Source organism: Ictalurus punctatus, chromosome 16 (assembly GCF_001660625.3).
Source record: "Ictalurus punctatus breed USDA103 chromosome 16, Coco_2.0, whole genome shotgun sequence".
NCBI classification, from domain to species: domain Eukaryota; kingdom Metazoa; phylum Chordata; class Actinopteri; order Siluriformes; family Ictaluridae; genus Ictalurus; species Ictalurus punctatus.
In genome coordinates this window covers 9,556,444-9,574,626 of record NC_030431.2, presented here as the reverse complement: position 1 = coordinate 9,574,626, position 18,183 = coordinate 9,556,444, and the positions used below count along the sequence as shown (strand labels likewise).

The 18,183-nt window shown below is 38.0% G+C and overlaps 1 protein-coding gene and 1 long non-coding RNA gene across 3 annotated transcripts in view; one reads left to right on the top strand and one right to left on the bottom strand.

Annotated features, from left to right (window-relative positions):
* The window catches only part of LOC108276682 (adhesion G-protein coupled receptor G2), a 43,394-nt gene extending 33,105 nt beyond the window's left edge, over window positions 1-10,289 (top strand). For both annotated transcript variants that reach the window (XM_017488490.3, XM_017488489.3), the window contains 13 exons: window positions 875-1,100; window positions 2,631-2,787; window positions 3,769-3,918; window positions 4,140-4,268; window positions 4,381-4,426; window positions 4,875-4,978; window positions 5,950-6,074; window positions 6,439-6,710; window positions 6,825-6,924; window positions 7,014-7,297; window positions 9,126-9,227; window positions 9,399-9,551; window positions 9,758-10,289. In XM_017488490.3, coding sequence (XP_017343979.1) covers window positions 875-1,100; window positions 2,631-2,787; window positions 3,769-3,918; window positions 4,140-4,268; window positions 4,381-4,426; window positions 4,875-4,978; window positions 5,950-6,074; window positions 6,439-6,710; window positions 6,825-6,924; window positions 7,014-7,297; window positions 9,126-9,227; window positions 9,399-9,551; window positions 9,758-9,861 — 1,952 coding nt within the window. In that variant the 3' untranslated portion in view covers window positions 9,862-10,289. The remainder of the gene's footprint in view (window positions 1-874; window positions 1,101-2,630; window positions 2,788-3,768; window positions 3,919-4,139; window positions 4,269-4,380; window positions 4,427-4,874; window positions 4,979-5,949; window positions 6,075-6,438; window positions 6,711-6,824; window positions 6,925-7,013; window positions 7,298-9,125; window positions 9,228-9,398; window positions 9,552-9,757) is intronic.
* On the bottom strand, window positions 1,094-15,570 carry LOC128635193 (uncharacterized). Its single transcript, XR_008398093.1, has 3 exons — window positions 15,085-15,570; window positions 2,613-2,814; window positions 1,094-2,050 (listed from the first exon to the last, which is right to left on the bottom strand). It is a non-coding gene; the product is annotated as an uncharacterized LOC128635193 (long non-coding RNA).
* Between the last annotated feature and the right edge of the window lie 2,613 nt (window positions 15,571-18,183).

Below are 18,183 nucleotides of genomic sequence, written 5' to 3'. Positions count from 1 at the left end.
TACGACTAGTCTCAGCCTCAGACATTCAGCACAATGGCCACATAGCATCTAATATATTTTGTAATCTTTTCTGGCCACAAGCATTAGAATCTTGAATCTTGACTGGCTCAAGATTAAGAAAAAAGTAACTTTTGAACACAATGACAATTTCACTGGACTAAAAAGAAATTTATGGAATCCATTATTTAAAATTTACTAAAGATTTCTGCTTGAAGCTGAAGCTTGTTGATGGCATAAAGGAAAAGGGCTGTGGTTTGTAATCTGCAGTCAAATATCAGTCAAATCGCTGATAGTGGATGGTTTTTGGCCTTGTTTATTGACAAAACACACCAATCTCTTTAGTGAATACTAAAAGTCTGGCTTGCAAGATTAGTGTACAACTTACTGATTATTAATTAAGATTTTCCACTTATATTATATTTAACAATAACCCAGTACATATGCACCTGATTCTTACTACACTATATGGCAAAACATAATGTAACACCTCAGCAATAAAGGGGAATTGCAGGCCACACAAGTTCTTCTACACCAACCTTGGCAAACGATAGCTTTATAAACCTCAGTTTGTGCAGGAGCATTGTCATGCTGGAACATATTTGGGCTAGGCCTCTTAGTTCCACTGTAGTGCTACAGCATACAATCCTATACAGTTGTGTCCTTCCAACTTTGTGGCAAAAGGTTGGGGAAGGCCCATATATGGGTGTGATGGTGAGGTGTCCACAAACTTATGACCATGTAGCGCATGTCAGTTATGTGGTCAATTCTTAATATTACTTTAACAATGTAAATAAGAAAACATTGGATACATTAAATAATGCATGCATAGTACTAAACTCTTTAGTGTTTATTATTTATACCATGCCACATACAGCCTCCACAACCTCATCAACCAGTGCAGAAGCAACAGCTGAAGGTCTTCTGAATCTGAGCAGGAATGCATCTGCTTTGAACTCCACACAGATACAGGCGGTTGTATCTCTGCTAGAGTCACTTCTTTCTGGGCCCAGTGTTAGCTTGGGTCTAGGAAACATGTCTATCAACATTGTCAGCAATCTTATAGACGCACCTCCTAATATGCTGGCATCCAGTTCAAACAGGTAAAAATGAACAGATTTACAGATTTACTTGTAGCCCTTGAATAGAATTGAATAACTATAATTATTCTCCAAGAATAATTATAATTATCAATTATATATGGTACTGTGAGAAAGTATTTGCCCCATCCTGATTTCTTCTGTTTTTGTGTATATCTCATACTAAATTGTTTCAGAAATTAAAACTAAATTTGAGATATAACAAAGGCAACTGAGTAAACACAAAATACACTTTTTAAACGATAATGTTATTTATTGAAGCAAAAAAGTTGTCCAGTACCAACTGGGCCTGTGTGAAAATTTATTTACCCCTGTAGTTATTAATTCCCCAAATCTATGATATTCATAATGGGGTTCAGCTGGACTACACGCAACCAGGCCAGATTACTGCAAACCCTGTTCAATCAAATCAACACTTAAATAGAACTTTTTCAACAGCATCAAATTGGTTAAAAGGCCTTACCCAGTAGTAGGCTATGCCAAAATTGAAAGAAATTCCAGAAATTATGAGAAAGAAGGAGATACATCAGTCTGGGGAGGGTTACAAAGCTTTTTCAAAGGCTCTGGGACTCCAAAGAACCATAATGAGAGCCAATATCTCCAAATGGAAAAACTTGGCACAGTAGTGAACCTTCTCAGAAGTGGCCAACCTTCCAAAATTCCTCCAAGAGCACAGCAACTACTCATCCTGGAAGTCACAAAAGAGCCAAGGACAACATCAAAGGAACTACAGACCTCTCTTGGATCAGTAAAGGTCACTGTTCATGACTCCACTATCAGAAAGACACTGGGCAAAAATGCCATCCATGGAAGAGTGGCAAGCTGAAAATCACTGCTAACCCAGAAGAACAATAAGGCTCGTCTGAATTTTGCCAATACACACCTTGATGATCCTCACACCTTTTGGGAGAATGTTCTGGTGAACTGTTTGGAAGACCGGTGTCCCGTTACATCTGGCATAAACCAAACACAGAATAACATAAAAAAACAAACATATATATGGTTAAGCATGGTGGTGGAAGTGTGATGGTGTGGGGATATTTTGTTGCTGCAGGGACTGGGTAACTTGCAATAATTGAGGGAAACGTGAATTCTGCTCTCCACTTGAAAATCCTAACGGAGAATGTTGGGTGTTCAGTCCATAAATTGAAACTCAAGCTCAATTGGATTATGCAGCAAGACAATGATCAAAAGCATAGGAGTAAATCCTAGTACAAGAAGTAAGTGAAAGACTGATCTCCAGTTATCGGAAGCATTTGGTTGCAGTTATTGCTACTAAATGTGTCACAATCAGATTTTAATTTTAAGGGGGCAATTAGTTTTTCACAAGGGTGATAGGCGTTGGATAACTTTTTTGTTTCAATAAAAAACAAACAAATAAAAACTGTATTATGTGTTTACTCAGGTTGCATTTGTTTCTAGATCTAAAACTATTTAGTATGAGATATACACAAAAACAGAAAAAACATAACATAATATTCATAACATATATTGTGCATATAATAAACATGATACCTTTTCTTATTTGATAAGGATCACTGGCATTGTGGATACTGTTGGCTTGAAGCTGGTTGTCCAGGGACAGAGTCAAAGTATTCTCTCTCCATCTGTGGCTCTGGCAGTGAAACTGGTGGATGGGACTCTTTTTCCGAAGACCACATTCACTATCACTGACCCGTCCAACTTGCAGGTAACAACTCAGAACTGTTCAGAAAAACTATGCATTTTGTATCATGAAATGTTTTGTTATAGTAATTCTATAGCAATTATAAAATCAGGCAAATATACTATAGTATGTCATGGTGATTCCCTATTAGAACCACTCTCACAATGCTTTATGTGAACTGTAAAGTAATTATTTTAGGGGGGGGAATCATATTGATCACATTCATTTAATTTAATTTAATTTCTTTATTTAACCAGGTTAAAAAACTCATTGAGAGTAAAAATCTCTTTTATAAGAGTGACCTGGCCAAGAGGGCAGCAACAAATAACACAAATATAAAAATTTACAACACAATCAAGGATCACAACAACAATTTAACAGGGGATAAAACAATTACCAGGTTGAACATATTGGTTGAATAGTGATATTAATTTCAAAACCAAAAATGTTATTATACCATTGTCTGTCAGAATACTCGATTCTGATTGGCTGGAAGGTGTGTGTTAAAGCCGTATATACCACAGGTAGTTCCGGTCAGTTTAATCACCGTTCTTAATTAATGCGCTGCCTATAAACAACTGTAACCATAGTAACATACAGTAGTTAAACTCATAGTAACATACTGTTACTCTCTTTCATCGTGCATTAAAATCATGTATAATGCAAACCTAGCCATGGATTATACTACTTATAACAGAGAGAGACAGAGAGAGAGAGAGAGAGATTGTGCAATTGTGAATTACCAGCGTCCGTGCCATGTCTCTACTAATAATGAAGCTGTGTGAGTTTAACTTAATTTACTATGGTTATTGTTGTTTATAGAACTACCTGTGGTGTACGATTTTTTAACACACACTCTTCAGCCAATCATAATCAAGCATTTGGACAGACCATGGTATAAAATCATGTAATGCACATGGACTATCCCTTACATACATGATATCATGAAAACCTTTAATATCATGGATTGTATGCGTTTCTAAAGTGTCTCTTTATGTATTTTAGATCAGCTCCAGGCTGGGGAGGACTGAGCCTGGCTCTCCTCAGGGTTCCATAACTCTCCCTGCTTCTCTCACAGGGAACCTCACTGCTCAGCAGCAGCAGCTGGCCTCCAGAGTACAGTTTAATTTCTACCAGAAGACCACTCTTTTCCAGGTGTATTCTATTTCCATGCTACTATATGATATTTTTTATTGGCTAAGTTCACATGTGCATAATACCTGGCTAGATTTGACAGGTTTATGAGGTCAATCAAGATATATCAGATAGAACTAGCTATGTGAAAGTGCAACAATGCAAGATGTGCAGTATGAGCATGTGCTTTTCATCTACATCAACCTGTCATGCATGCATTGTGTTGTCATTACAATCTGTAGGACCACACATTAAACCCAAACAACAGAAGGCTGATCAGTGGGGTTCTTGGCTCCAGTGTGGCTAACTTGTCCATCTCTAACCTGAGAGAACAAGTAGTGTTTACCCTGAAGAACACAGAAACTGTTGCGGTCAGTGAAAGAAGCCTTTAAAACTAATCTTAAAATACTTTTTTTTTTGGTTGCATGGTAAACAAGTGTTCAATATTAATACAATTAATATTATCGCTCTCAATCTCTACAGGTTAACTCTTCACGATCATGTGTATTTTGGAAATTCAATTTAAGCGGTGAGGACTATAAATAATCAGATTTACAGAAATGTATGGTATAAATGGGTAATGTTGTCAAGGTATAATTACCAGTGGAGCTCAGTAAAGAAACATAATTGGCAGAAGCACTTTAAAAAACACTCCAATATTTCAAGTAGCTCTTCTACACTCTCTCATTTGCAGTGCACCAAGCAGGCCAATTTGATGAACCATATACAGTTTGTCATATTGTTTATATCTTCACTTGTTTTATTAACCTACACTTCTAAGATTGCAGATTAAACTTAAACCCAAGCTAAGTGTTGAAATTGCTGCTTTGGTTAATTTTATCTTCAGAATTTAAATATATATCATTAAATCAATTTAAGTGTTGTCAACACAATGTCATTGTTCTTTACTGATTTATATGGTTTCTTGATCAAATTCAAGATATTTATTACAATATTTGACTGTTGTTTATTGTTAGGTGGCGCTGGTGGCTGGAGCTCTGAGGGTTGCACTGTGCTGAACCACACTGAAACTGAGACAATTTGTGGCTGTAACCATCTGACCAGCTTTGGTGTGCTTTTGGTGAGAGAAACGTTTGCCTCTCAATGCCCCACTAGTAAAAAAAACAAAAAAAACCAACTTTGCTTAGTAATTTTTTTGAGAATATAAATTTGAAGAAATATAAACGAAAATATTGCAAATGGGCTGTTAAGGAAGGTATGAAACATTGTCCAGGGCCTTCAAAATTATTAGGAGTTACAGCATATCTGGAGATAGGTTCATCTTTGAATTAAAATATTAAATACTGCTTAATGCTGTTAGTCACCCTAAACTTGCGATGCAAATCATATTGGAACCTCATAGTGCTTTATCAGTGCATATTCATAGAATCTATATTTCTTGATGAGGGTAATTTCTGGTGTCAAATAACATGTGCTGCCACACACGGAATTTGTTATTTAATAAAGAAAAAAAGTTATTTACTGTAAATCACATTTTGTGACAAACTTTCTTTCCACATCTTAGTCAAGACAAATCCTCTTATATTACACTATATTGATGTGGATATCTGTCCCTACCCATATGCTTGTTGAACATTCCAAAGTTGGTCCCACCTTTACTACTATAAGAGCCTCTACTCTTTTGGGAGGTCTTTCCTCTAGATTTTGGAATGTGGCTGTGTTAATTTCTGCCCATTAAACTTTAAGAGCTGAAGAGCATTAGTGAGGTCAGGCACTGATGTCAGGCTAGAAGGCTTGGTGCACAGTTGGCATTCCAATTCATCCTGAAGGTGTTCAGTGGGGTTGAAGTCAGGGATCAGGACTCAGAGTTCAGAGGTCAGAGTTCTCACACACCAGTTTTGGCAAACCATTTCTTTATGGAGCTTGCTATGTACACAGGATCATTGTTCAGTCAGCACTGCTATTATAGTTAGGTTACATCTCTTTCATTTGCTTAGTTTTAATGCATATAATTATTTGACTGGCATTAATTTAATTATTTTTAATTTAATTTTGGCAGCTTAATTCTTTTTGTATAAACTTTCAAAATAGGACCTTTCTGGAGAAGGAATAAAGAATCGCTTGCAGAATACCATCCTAACCTACATCACCTACATTGGCTGTGGCATCTCTTCCATTTTCCTTTCTGTCACCCTCATGACTTATCTGGCTTTTGAGTGAGTTTTGCACCAATCACACATTGCTAAGGCAATATACAATATATAATTTAAGTTATTGCAAACTGCAAAGTCAGAATCATTTAAGCAATCAAATATATGTCCTGTTGGACATCTACATTTACGTCATTTGGCAGACGCCCTTACCCAGAGCGATTTACATATATCTCATTTGTACAACTGAGCAGTTTAGGGCCTTGCTCAAGGGTCCAACACCGGCAACTTGGTGGTGCTGGGACTTGAAGTCATGACCTTCCGGTCAGACGTCCAATGTCTTAACCACTGAGCTGCCACTACTATCTACACTGAGTAAATTTAAGGTATTTAATTCATTTAAGAACAGTATTTATGTCTTCTCTTGTAGGACACTGCGCAAAGATATCCCATCAAAAATTGTGATCCAGCTATGTTTGGCTTTGCTTCTGTTGAACCTGACATTCTTGTTGGATGCTTGGCTGGCTCTGTACACCAACATCGTGGGTCTCTGCATCTCCACTGCCTTCTTCTTGCACTACTTCTTGTTGGCGTCTTTTACCTGGATGGCCATGGAGGCTGTCCATATGTACATTTCCCTTGTTAAAGTTTTTAACACCTATGTGTCTCGCTACATGGTCAAATTAGGACTTGCTGGATGGGGTATGTGAATAAGTGGTGTATTGCTGTAACTTTCACATAGCTGGTTCTATTTGATATATTTTGTTCAGGTCTATTATAATAGTTTTGCTTGTTATTTATTCCTTTTCATCTAAGGTATTCCTCTAATTGTGGTCATCATTGTCATTGCCATTGATGAAAACAATTATGCACTAATGTCTTATGGGAAGTTTGAAGATGGAACCTCAGATCAATTGTAAGAGCATCAAATCGTTTTTTAAAATGAATTACATTGATGGAAATCAGATGTTTAACTGTGTGGTTCTGTCATCTTTCTCCATGCAGTTGCTGGCTGAAGAATGAGATTGCCTACTATGTTGCAGTGGTGGCCTACTTCTGTGTTGTCTTCATACTGAACCTTAGCATGTTCATTGTGGTAATGGTTCAGCTTTGTCGCATTAAGAGGCAAAATCCCCATAATTTACAGCATCGCAGTGTCCTACAGGACCTGCGGAGTGTGGCAGGGCTTACTGTTCTCCTGGGCCTCACCTGGGGATTTGCCTTTTTTGCCTGGGGTACTGTCAACCTGCCCTTTATGTACCTGTTTGCCATCTTTAACTCATTGCAAGGTATGTATTTAAGAACTTACTGTAAATGTTATATCACTTTATAGATATACTGTAGTCTTAAATAAAGTCCACTGGCTAAGTCCACTGAATCAAAGCAGAAGTTAATATATTTCAGAGAATACTTTATGACTCACTGAAGCCATTCCTACCTTCCTTTTCAACAATCCGATTCATTTAAAATATCTTGTAGTATTAAGTAGTCTCTTAATATAAAATATTTCAGTACATATCATGAGGCTTTATTCCTACCATCGTGTACTTAGTTAATGGTACAGGATCATCTTGCTTCAGATTGCTCTCTTTTATGATAATCTGTGCACAAAAGCCCTCTAGAAATGAAACAGTGCAGAACTGTGCAAAAATTAGCCTCCACATTCATAATTCTTTAATGTTATTAATAACATTAATCATTTCTAGTCACTTGGCTGTCATCTGGCACATGCCATAGAGTGGATATAAAAAGTCTACACCCCCCTGTTAAAACTGTTGGTTTTTTGATGTGACGTAAAATAAATAAGTAAACCAAGATAAATCATATCAAATCTTTTCCACCGTCAATGCAACCGCAACCAACAAAATTCAAGTCAAAAAGAAATAGAAATGTTTTAAGGGAGGGAACAAAAACTTACTGTAACATGGTTGCACAAGTGTGCACACCCTGTAACATAATTTTTTAAAAGGTAGCTTTTGCTTTTATAATAAACCACACTTTCTGGGTAAGACTCTACCAACTTAGCACCATTATAGCAATTTAGCATTTTATTTTACTGTTCCTTGCAAAATGCTCTAGATCTGTCAAATTGCAGGAGAATCTTCTGTCCACAGCCATCTTCAAGTCATTTCACAGGATAGGATTTAGATTCAAGCTGACTGGGCCATTCCAAGACATTTATCTTTGTCTGAAGTCATTCCTTTGTTGACTTGGATTTGTGCTTTGGGTTATCATGCAGGAAGGTGATTTTTTCCCCTTTATCTTCAGCTGCCTTCTGATGCCTGCAGGTTATTATTATTATATATTTTTCTAAAATAGATTTGTATTGGCAATCTTGAATAGAGCCCCAGTCCTAGCTGAAGAGAAGTAGCCCAACTTTTACATAAACTTATTACATAAACATATCTTTTAGAATTATCCCCAAAAAGTTCTACCTTGCTCTCACCTAGTCACCTTATCTCATAGCCCAGACAAAGAATATGAGATATTGTTCTCACATGCAGGGAATGGCTAGTACTTGCCAGATATTCTTGTAGTATCTTTAATGTTGCCATATGTCTCTTGGCAGCCTCCCTGATAACTTTTCATCTTCTCCTTTCATTAATTTTGGAGGGATGTCCTGTTCTGGTAATGTCACTGTTATTCTCCATTTTCTCCACTTGTTGATGACGACCGTCATGGTGTTCCATGGTACATCTAATGTTTTGGAAATTCTTTTGTACTCCTCTCCTGATCGATACCATTTGTTAATGAGATCTCATACCCGTTTTGTAAACCCTTTGCAGCACATGGCTTCAGCAATCAGATATCAAGAAAATAGCCAATCTTTATTTTGGGTTAATTTTTTTTAGGATTGAATGTGAAGGTGGGTGAAGTAGATTATTGTTAGTTTTTTTCCTTTTTTATTTATATATCTAAAAATGACCCATTTCTTTTTCACCTGAATTTTGTTGTTTTCTATATCTGACGATTTATTGTGGTTTCATTTTTTAACATCATACAACCCTGCGATTTTAACAAGTTTGTGTAGACTTTATATCTACTGTACTACCGTACTAATCTAACACATTGTGAAGGTGAAATTATGACCCACAAAGCCCTATTTGTCTGCTGCAGGTTTCTTTATCTTTGTGTTCCACTGTGCTGTAAAGGAGAATGTCAGAAAACAGTGGAGAATACACCTGTGCTGTGGAAACCTAAGGCTAGTTGAGAACTCAGGTGTGTTTGTTTTATTTGTCAGATATTTTGACATGTTATGGCAATGGAACATTGTGTGCATGAAAGCATTTCCTTTAATTTATTTCAATTATACTGGATGTGATACATTTATTTTTAATAGATGTATCAATATCAGAATTTATACGCAGTATTCTTGCATTTGGATAATAGATTGGAGTCACACTGCTACACAGAGGACCAAGAAATCCACTGTAAATAGAGTTGCTTCCTCATTCAGATCAGTGATATCATCCAAATCCAATAAATCATCCAGTTCTTTCTTAGTCACTGACAGCTCAGGATCAGACAGGTCAATGGGGATTGGTGAGTGTTAGTCATTCTTTCAATCCTATCCATTACCATGCCATTATTATACCACTCTCTCAATCCATCTATTATGCTATTAACATCCACCTCCCACACCATTCCATTCCAAATTATATTTGGGATAAAGAAATAGCATCTAATAACAAGGGTATACTTGTAATTGCCCGTTTCCTGCCTGCTCTCTTCCTAATTCCTAATCACAGGCAGTCCATTAGATGACCGTGCGATCACAGAGCAGGAGGAGCCAAGCTCAGATGTAGTCCTGAATGAGATAAACCACAGGTACAGGAGCCAAAGATCCTTCTGACTTGAAAGGCAACAATTACAATTGTGTTGTAATGTAATTTATGTGAATTTTTGCATAATGTGTATGTTGTACATAATAAACCTAGATATGTAATATTATATATCCTTTTATAGTGTGTATATATAGTATATACTGAATAAACCAATTTGTGTAGTAGCATTTACAGGAGATATCCAATGATTTAAAAAAAAAAAAGACTTGATTGCTGTTGCCTGAGCTATATTTTATAGGATTAAATTAAATAAATCACTATTAAATCAGCTATAAATATTAAGGTAAATGTTGTTCAATTAAGTGTATATACTTCAAATAAAATATAATTCTGGCATACATTATATACATATCCTCACATACCATGAAATCACTGCAAAACGTGAAAAGGTGAAAATAAAGTTTGCTTAAATTAAATGAACGGTTGAATTTCTCAAGATCAGTCACTAATCTCTCTTTGAAGCATGCTAGTAGCAAGAAATACAAGCATACACAGGTATGACAGGATATTTTTGGTGTCTTCATATTATTTTAAAAGTTGAATATCATCACTTTATTTCAAAAGTTAAATGTTTATGTAAATATTAGATCAAAACAATGGCATTAAGCCATTAATAACTTCTTATGAAACATTGTTTAAAGTCCTCAAACAATTACTCTAGACAAACTAATACAATAATAACAAAAGACAAGAAATTATTAAAATAGTAAAATAAAACAAAATGTTAAAGTATACCAGCAATATAATAAAGTCCTTCCACTCAGTCTGGTGTCAAACATCTGAAGTATATATTCAGAAATTGAAAAGAATGCAGTCAAATATAAAATAAAACTTAAATTACTCATTGTGTTCATTTTTGATTAAGATAATACGCTACTGCATACTATATTATTAAACAGATCTAATTGTATTCGTGTTTTCTTGACAGTGTTGTTATATTAAAACATATCACATCAGCAGGGGGAAGGTCTGTAATCCTTGTGACACGCATATCCATTTGTTCCCTGGTTATACAAACCAACTCTATTTACATAAAAGCACAAAAAGATGGGGACAGATCAGTGCGCGTCAGTTCAGTAATGAGAAAATTATGTGACCGTACCGGCAAGGGGGCAGTTCTTATTAGGTGTCATATTCCTGTGAAAGTAAATTGGGCGGCAAAATGATCAGGGCACGGCCTCCCATTACACTGACATCCCTACAGTGCACCAACCTGTCTTGTTAAAGAAGGTCTTGACAGATTGGGATCCAGCAGCCTCGCCTCCCTTTCCGTACTTTCATTACGTTTCTGGTAGCCAGATTTATGTCCTCCCCCCACTCCATCTCCTGCTCTTCCACTGTATGGAAGTGATGTTCACTGCAATGTCCACTAGTTGCGGTGGGACTTAGAATTTTATTGGGTTCATCACAGACTGAGCTGAAATAATTAGTAACTATCAGACTAAACCATTTTTAGGGAGGGGATATATCTCTCTCGATCTATCCACACACACACACACACACACACACACACACACACACACACTATATACAGTATCTCACAAAAGTGAGTACACCCCTCACATTTTTGTAAATATTTGATTATATCTTTTCATGTGACAACACTGAAGAAATGACACTTTGCTACAATGTAAAGTAGAGAGTGTACAGCTTGTGCAACAGTGTAAATTTACTGTCCCCTCAAAATAACTCAACACACAGCCATTAATGGCTAAACCGCTGGCAACAAAAGTGAGAACACCCCTAAGTGAAAATGTCCAAATTGGGCCCAAAGTGTCAATATTTTGTGTGGCCACCGTTATTTTCCACCACTGCCTTAACCCTCTTGGGCATGGAGTTCACCAGAGCTTCACAGGTTGCGGGTAAAAATGCAAACACCAAACTCTCTTTACCCTGTTTCCCCCCTTCAGTTTATGCTGTTACTCTCATCTACCCGTATTTGTTATCTGCTCAGACTGGCCTGGTACATGCTACTGTACACCCAGGAAGTTTTCTAAATGCTTGTTCTATCGGACTTTCAATGTAACGTTTGGTATAAGGCACAGTATTCGGAATCGCTCCTATAATCAGGAGGGTGAAAAGAGTTCTAAATGGTTGTCTTCCCCAATATACTACATATAAATTCATGGTCTGCTCAACAAAGATTGTCTTCCCTTATTTAGGTCTCTGCGACGGCAATTGTGAAAGTATCCAAAAAAAAATCTACATGTCCACTTTTTAGGAGTATTCTTGTACACAACAGGCCTTTTACCTGGATCAGTGTTTGGATTACAATGGCATTGCACAAATGTGCCAAATATTTACAAAACCAGGTCCTTGGTTGTTCTGTAATTTTCAAAACACACAGCAACTGCATTTTTAACCGTAATTTAATTTAAAAAAGTGGAACCGTCGTATATTCTAGATTCATTGCGCAAAGTGAAATAGAGAAGTGCGCAAAATCCTACGGATACCGCTATTCGCTTTTTTTATTTGTAATTTGGTAAACAGTGAGCTTATATACTGCTGTGCTAGTGGATAGACGGAACTAGGCAGAGGTTGATGTCCAAAAAAGGGTACCAGGAAGAGGTTTGTATATGCGGGATTGCAAGAGGCGTGTAGTGTGCGGAAAAAAGTAAAATAATAAGGGGTGTAAGTATTGTAAGTCTTGTGTGTCTAAGAAGTGTTCAATGGTTTTTTTTTTTTTTTTCTGATTGTTATTTTAAGAACTTATTCTTCTGTTCTGATGTTGCTCTTGTCTCTTTTTTCCTTTGTTATTGTCCCTAGCTTGGGGGCTGTGGGGTGGTTGTTTCTCTTCTGGGTGAGTTCCTCGCAGGCCTGGCCTACCGGACCCTGAAACATTCACAGCACCTGCTTTGAAGTACTCTGTATGCCCTAATCGCCGGCTTAGGGTATCGTAAGCAACACATCAATCTGGCAATTGAACGCTTTCATTTTTTGGGTCAGCGTGTCACTTGTTGGCCGCTGTTTACTCCATTTTGAGTGTTCTCTTGTGTCAAAGATCTTGGTCTCATGGTGATCATAATTAAATTATTGGGAACAAAAGTCACCTTTCCACGATATTAAAAATTTTTTTAGAAGAACCTGTATACCTCTTTTACTCACTTTTTACATTCACCCTGTCTCTATGTCTGGAGCTCATTCACCCACACTTTTTTCCCCTATTTACTGAGAACTCATTTCTTACAAGAAAAGATGATGTCTCCTAAGGCATGTTGTCCGCCCAAGTGAAACCCGCCAAGCAAAGACGCCCCACCCTTGCACTCCCACTCACGCACTGAGGACTCCATCCCACTAGTCATTGCAGTACCGAGCACCACGATACCGAGATCTTTGACACAGAACACTCAAAATGGAGTAATCAGTGGCCAACAAGCGACATGTTGATCCAACAAATGAAAGCGTTCAATTGCTAGATCGATGTGGTGCTTACGATAACCTAAGCCAGCGATAGGGCATACAGAGTACCTCACAACAGGTGCTGTGAATGCTTCAGGGTCCGGGTAGGCCAGGCCTGCGAGGAACTTGCCCAGAAGAGAAACAACCACCCCACGGCCCCCAAGCTAAGGACAATAACAAAGGAAAAAAGAGACGAGAGCAACATTAGAACAGAAGAATAAGTTCTTAGAATAACAATCAGATAAAAAACAAAACAAAACAAACATTAAACACTTATTAGACACACACTCCGCCAAAATGTGTCATTTGTGGCGAGAAGCTAGCTAATGACAGCATGAAGCCAAGCAAATTGCACCAACACCAGGAGGCTATTGGTGAAGATCAGGATTTTTTTGAGAGGAAGAAGCAGTTGGCACTATCAAAAAGATCCACAGACATCAGAAAAGCATTTGAAAGAGCAGGCAGTGACTTACACAGAACCACGGAGGTGTCATTTGAGTGTTTGCTATTAATTGCCACACAATATTGGAGTGCAGCTAATAAAACCCACCTGCCTGATAATTGTAGAGAGGCTGTGTGGCCCACAGGTGGTGCATAAAGTGAGAACCCTCCCAATCTCTAACAACACTGTTAAAGACAGAATTGATAAAATGGCTGGAGAGTGTCAAAACCAGCTGCACAAGAAGCTTAGGAATGTTCCATTTGCCATTCAGTTGGATGAAACAACAGTGTCAGACAAATACGTGCTCAAATCGTGCTCATTTGAGTGATGGGCAAAAACAAGGGACTTAACAGCCAACTGAAGGAAAAAGCCCCTGGTGTGCAATTTTCCACTGCAAGCTACATTGTCAAGAATTAGCCAGTAAAAAAAACTTTTGGAAAACCTTAGTAACACCCTGGCAACTGTTGTTAAAGTTGTAAACTTCATTAAGGCTCGCACTAATATCAAGAGACTGTTTGCCCAGCTGTGTGAGGATGAAGCGCATCAAACACTGCTGTTACAAACAGGTACGCTGGTTGTCAAATGAACAAGTAGTTGTGCGTTTTATGGAACTGAAGGAAAAAAATAAAGGAATTCTTGAAAGATCACAATCGAGCGCTGAGAGAACAGCTGACTGATACATTTTGGATTAAAATGGCATACCTAGCACAGTGGTTCCCAACTTTTTTCCTTGGAGTCCCACTGGACCTGAGACGGACCTTTATTTAGGGAACACTAATTCCAGCCACGTCCCAGGCAGGCCCGGTACCAGTGGCGTACCGAAAAGGGGGCGTTTGAAATACCGTAAGGGGGCGATGACATAATGCAAAGTATTCCCAACTAGAAAAATACAAGAAGCCCAGAATCCGCGTTTTCGTTGGGCCAGTGTCTGTCGAACTGCCTTACCTTATCGAAACACACCGTAGCACACATTTATAGGCTAGTCTGTCGGTCTATGCTATCGGAAGTACAGTGACGAGAATATACAACCCCGTATCTCATGGACCGCGGAACGCATTTGAAATTGGTCGGGCCCGTCAGGCAATACCCCCCAAACACACACACAAAACACCAGCATCCCCTTGATCCCACGACTGATGTGAGTCACATGACACAAGCCAATACATTTTTAGATAGCAGAATGTTTTGCTTTCTCCCAGGTTGTGCTCACTGGACATAATAAATGTGGCTGCCATAGACTTTATTATTTAAAAAAATTGGCTACCGAAGACTTATTTAACTTTCTTATGATGTTCAAACGCACATCCCGGATTTATTTCCACTTACGATCGTTATACTACAACTAACAATATTATCAGAAAAGAGTTTAAAAAGAAATGTTAAACCTCACCGCCGATCTAAATATTGCCGAAGAGGTGTCTCTGTCCGACATTATGATGGATGAAGTCCCTGGTTATGTCCAAAGCATCCACTGTGGTCAAAAAATCTGTGTGGGTAGACGGAGATTGTTGATCTCAGGTGCGTCTTTATACAACGGAGGGACGAGAAACACCTCAGCACTGACAGTGAATACAGGGATGGTGTAGAATAACTTCAACAACGGTCTGGTACATCGGCAGGTGAGCAGGTGGAGCAGCAGATATGAAGCTTTCTTCTGAAGCGTCTCCAGAGGGCTCGGTGTCAGCAGCTGCAATTCCCTTAAATTTCGCTGGCGCAGCGGCCAAAAAATTCGGTTAATTTCGGCGTTTCACTGTCAGTAAAACTTTTAAGATAAGCGCTTTAGTCTTTTTAATCCATTTGCGAATATCCATATTGAAATTGGCGGAAAATAAAATCTTGCTTCCGCTTCTCCTCCTTGCACGGGCAAACTGCGAGTCTAGGATGACGTAGGGAAGCGAGTTTAACCAGACAACCAATAACACACTGCCCTTAACTAAAATATTGCTATTCTAATATTCACACTAAAAAGCCGACACGCTCTGGTATTGTGATTTAAAAAAAAAAAAAAATTACATTTAAAAAAATAAAAAATAAAATCCTTTTTCACATTCATGTTAACTGAGGGGCGGGACAGTCTGAGTGAGGGGCCCCTCACGCCCCCTCCTGGAGCTGGCCCTGGTCCCAGGCGTGATAAAGTTTAAGTTCATCACGGGTACTATAGTCATGAACCTCGTATTAATATTAATATTTTAATCTTTAAAAAAATCCCAAACACCAAATGACATTAGCTCTTTCTTCAACTTTCTGACTAGAAAGTCTACGGAGGAATACCAGAGAGAGAGATAGACAGAGAGGTACTGAGATGAAGCTAGTTGTTTTCCCAGTGGTGTCCAGTGTCCCTAAACAGCAGCTGATTCAGACATGTATTCAGTTGTTTTAGGAATTGTTTGTTTACAGATAACCATGAGACCAGCTAGCTACACGTGTTCCTAAGAGTAGTTTGCAAAGTCAAACAGCTGTAGTCATAGCTCAGTTAGCAACTAAAAAAATGAAAACTATTTTGTATCTGAATAAAACTAAATATGTTCTATTGATATTTCTGCTTGAGTTAAATTACAAAAATAGTTGGAAATGTCCTTAGGTATTAAAGTACTGAGCTACTGCAGTTAATAAACCGTTTTTTAAAAAAAAGGAATCCAGACGGACAGCAGACAAGTTAACTGTTCATGTTATAAAACATTTATAATAAATAAATTTGATATTATATATATATATATATATAAAATTAAAGGTGCAAGCAGCATTTTCAGGTGCCAAGCACCCAGACTCTGTGAGCTGCACATTTACAGACCCGCTACAATTGTTGCATAAGCAATCCATAAAAAGCAGAGCCATATCTATAGGCAAAGGGATTCAAGAATGAGTTGTAGTTTCTTGCATGTGCCAGTCCATTATGGGAGAAAGTTTTTGAATATCAGTTCCTTGGACAACTTTTGTTTAGACAGGTCTCAAGATGACAAGCCAAATTTGGTGAAGATTGGACAAAATTTGGAGGAGGCGTAGCAAAAATGGTAGTTAGATGAAAGCATTTTTGGTATTTTATTGTAACTTGTGGCCGGTAAGTGCTCATGAAATTTCTTGCATAGGCCCCAAGCATGGTAGATACAGCCTCACTTCCTATTCGGCAGCTTCGCTGTCAGATTTGTTGGCACATTACAGGCAAACCATTTGGAATATCAACTTTGTCCACGTTGGTCTGAATGTGATCTGTGCCAAATTTGGTGGTTAATGGACAAAATTTGTTGGAGGAGTAGCAAAAAAACTTCAAGATGGCAGAAAATCTAATTAGGTTGATATGACACCTAAGGACTCATAGAATCCCAGGAAGCCTGGCTTTTAAATTGGACAGTTCAAAAGTTTTGACCTTAAACATGCTTCCAAATTAGGCCCAATTCTGACCCGATGGTGGTGCTAGAGCATTGGCAACAATGTTCCTTAGACCCTCCCTAATCAGTGTGCCAAATTTGCTAAATTTTTTACTAGACAGTTCTATAGGCTGCCATAGACACCCTAAGAATAAGCAGAAGAGGAAGCAGAAGGAGCCTACACACCTTCGGTGCTTGGTCCCCTAATAATGACATCAGCATAATAAAAAGCAGCAAGGGCTCACAGTACATTTGTTACTTTACTACATTAAAATCAAGTGCAGAATCAAACCAGAAGTCTCTCACAAGAAGAGGAAATAAGATATGTAGTTCTATGGTACAGACTAATTTTTTTCTTCAACTTTTTTCGATTTAATTTTTCACACAACCTTTTCTTTACATTGGAAACATTTTTCATTCACTATTGGAAAAATGTTTTGTGGATGAATGAGACCACAATTGATTTATTTGGTTTAAATGAGAATGATTATGTTTGGAGAAAGGAAAATACTATATTCCAGCATAAGAACCAAAGTGCAGGTTTTCCTAATAAAGTGGACTGTGATTGTATAGCCATTGACCAAACGTTTGTGGACACCTGACCATCACACTCGTATGTGCTTTTTGAGCATCCATTCCAAATTTAGTCCCCTCTTTTCTGTTATTCAATTCAATTCAATTCAATTTTATTTGTATAGCGCTTTTTACAATAGACATTGTCTCAAAGCAGCTTTACAGAAATATCAACACGGTATACAGATATTAAAGGTGTGAATTTATCCCAACTGAGCAAGCCACTGAGTGGCGACGGTGGCAAGGAAAAACTCCCTAAGATGTTTTAAGAGGAAGAAACCTTGAGAGGAACCCGACTCAGAAGGGAACCCATCCTCATCTGGGTAACAACAGATATTGTGAAAAAGTTCATTATGGATTTATATGAAGTCTGTATGGTGTTAAGAGCAGCCGTAGTCCCAGCAGTCTGGAATTAAAGAAGATTTGAGCTCCATCCAGAGGCTGAAAGGATCAGGATCTCTAGTATCTCCATAAATTCGTGTGGGGCTCGGCGAAAGGAGAGAGGGAGAAAGTAGAACAGAATCTAGTCAGGGTAGGCTTGAGTAAACAAA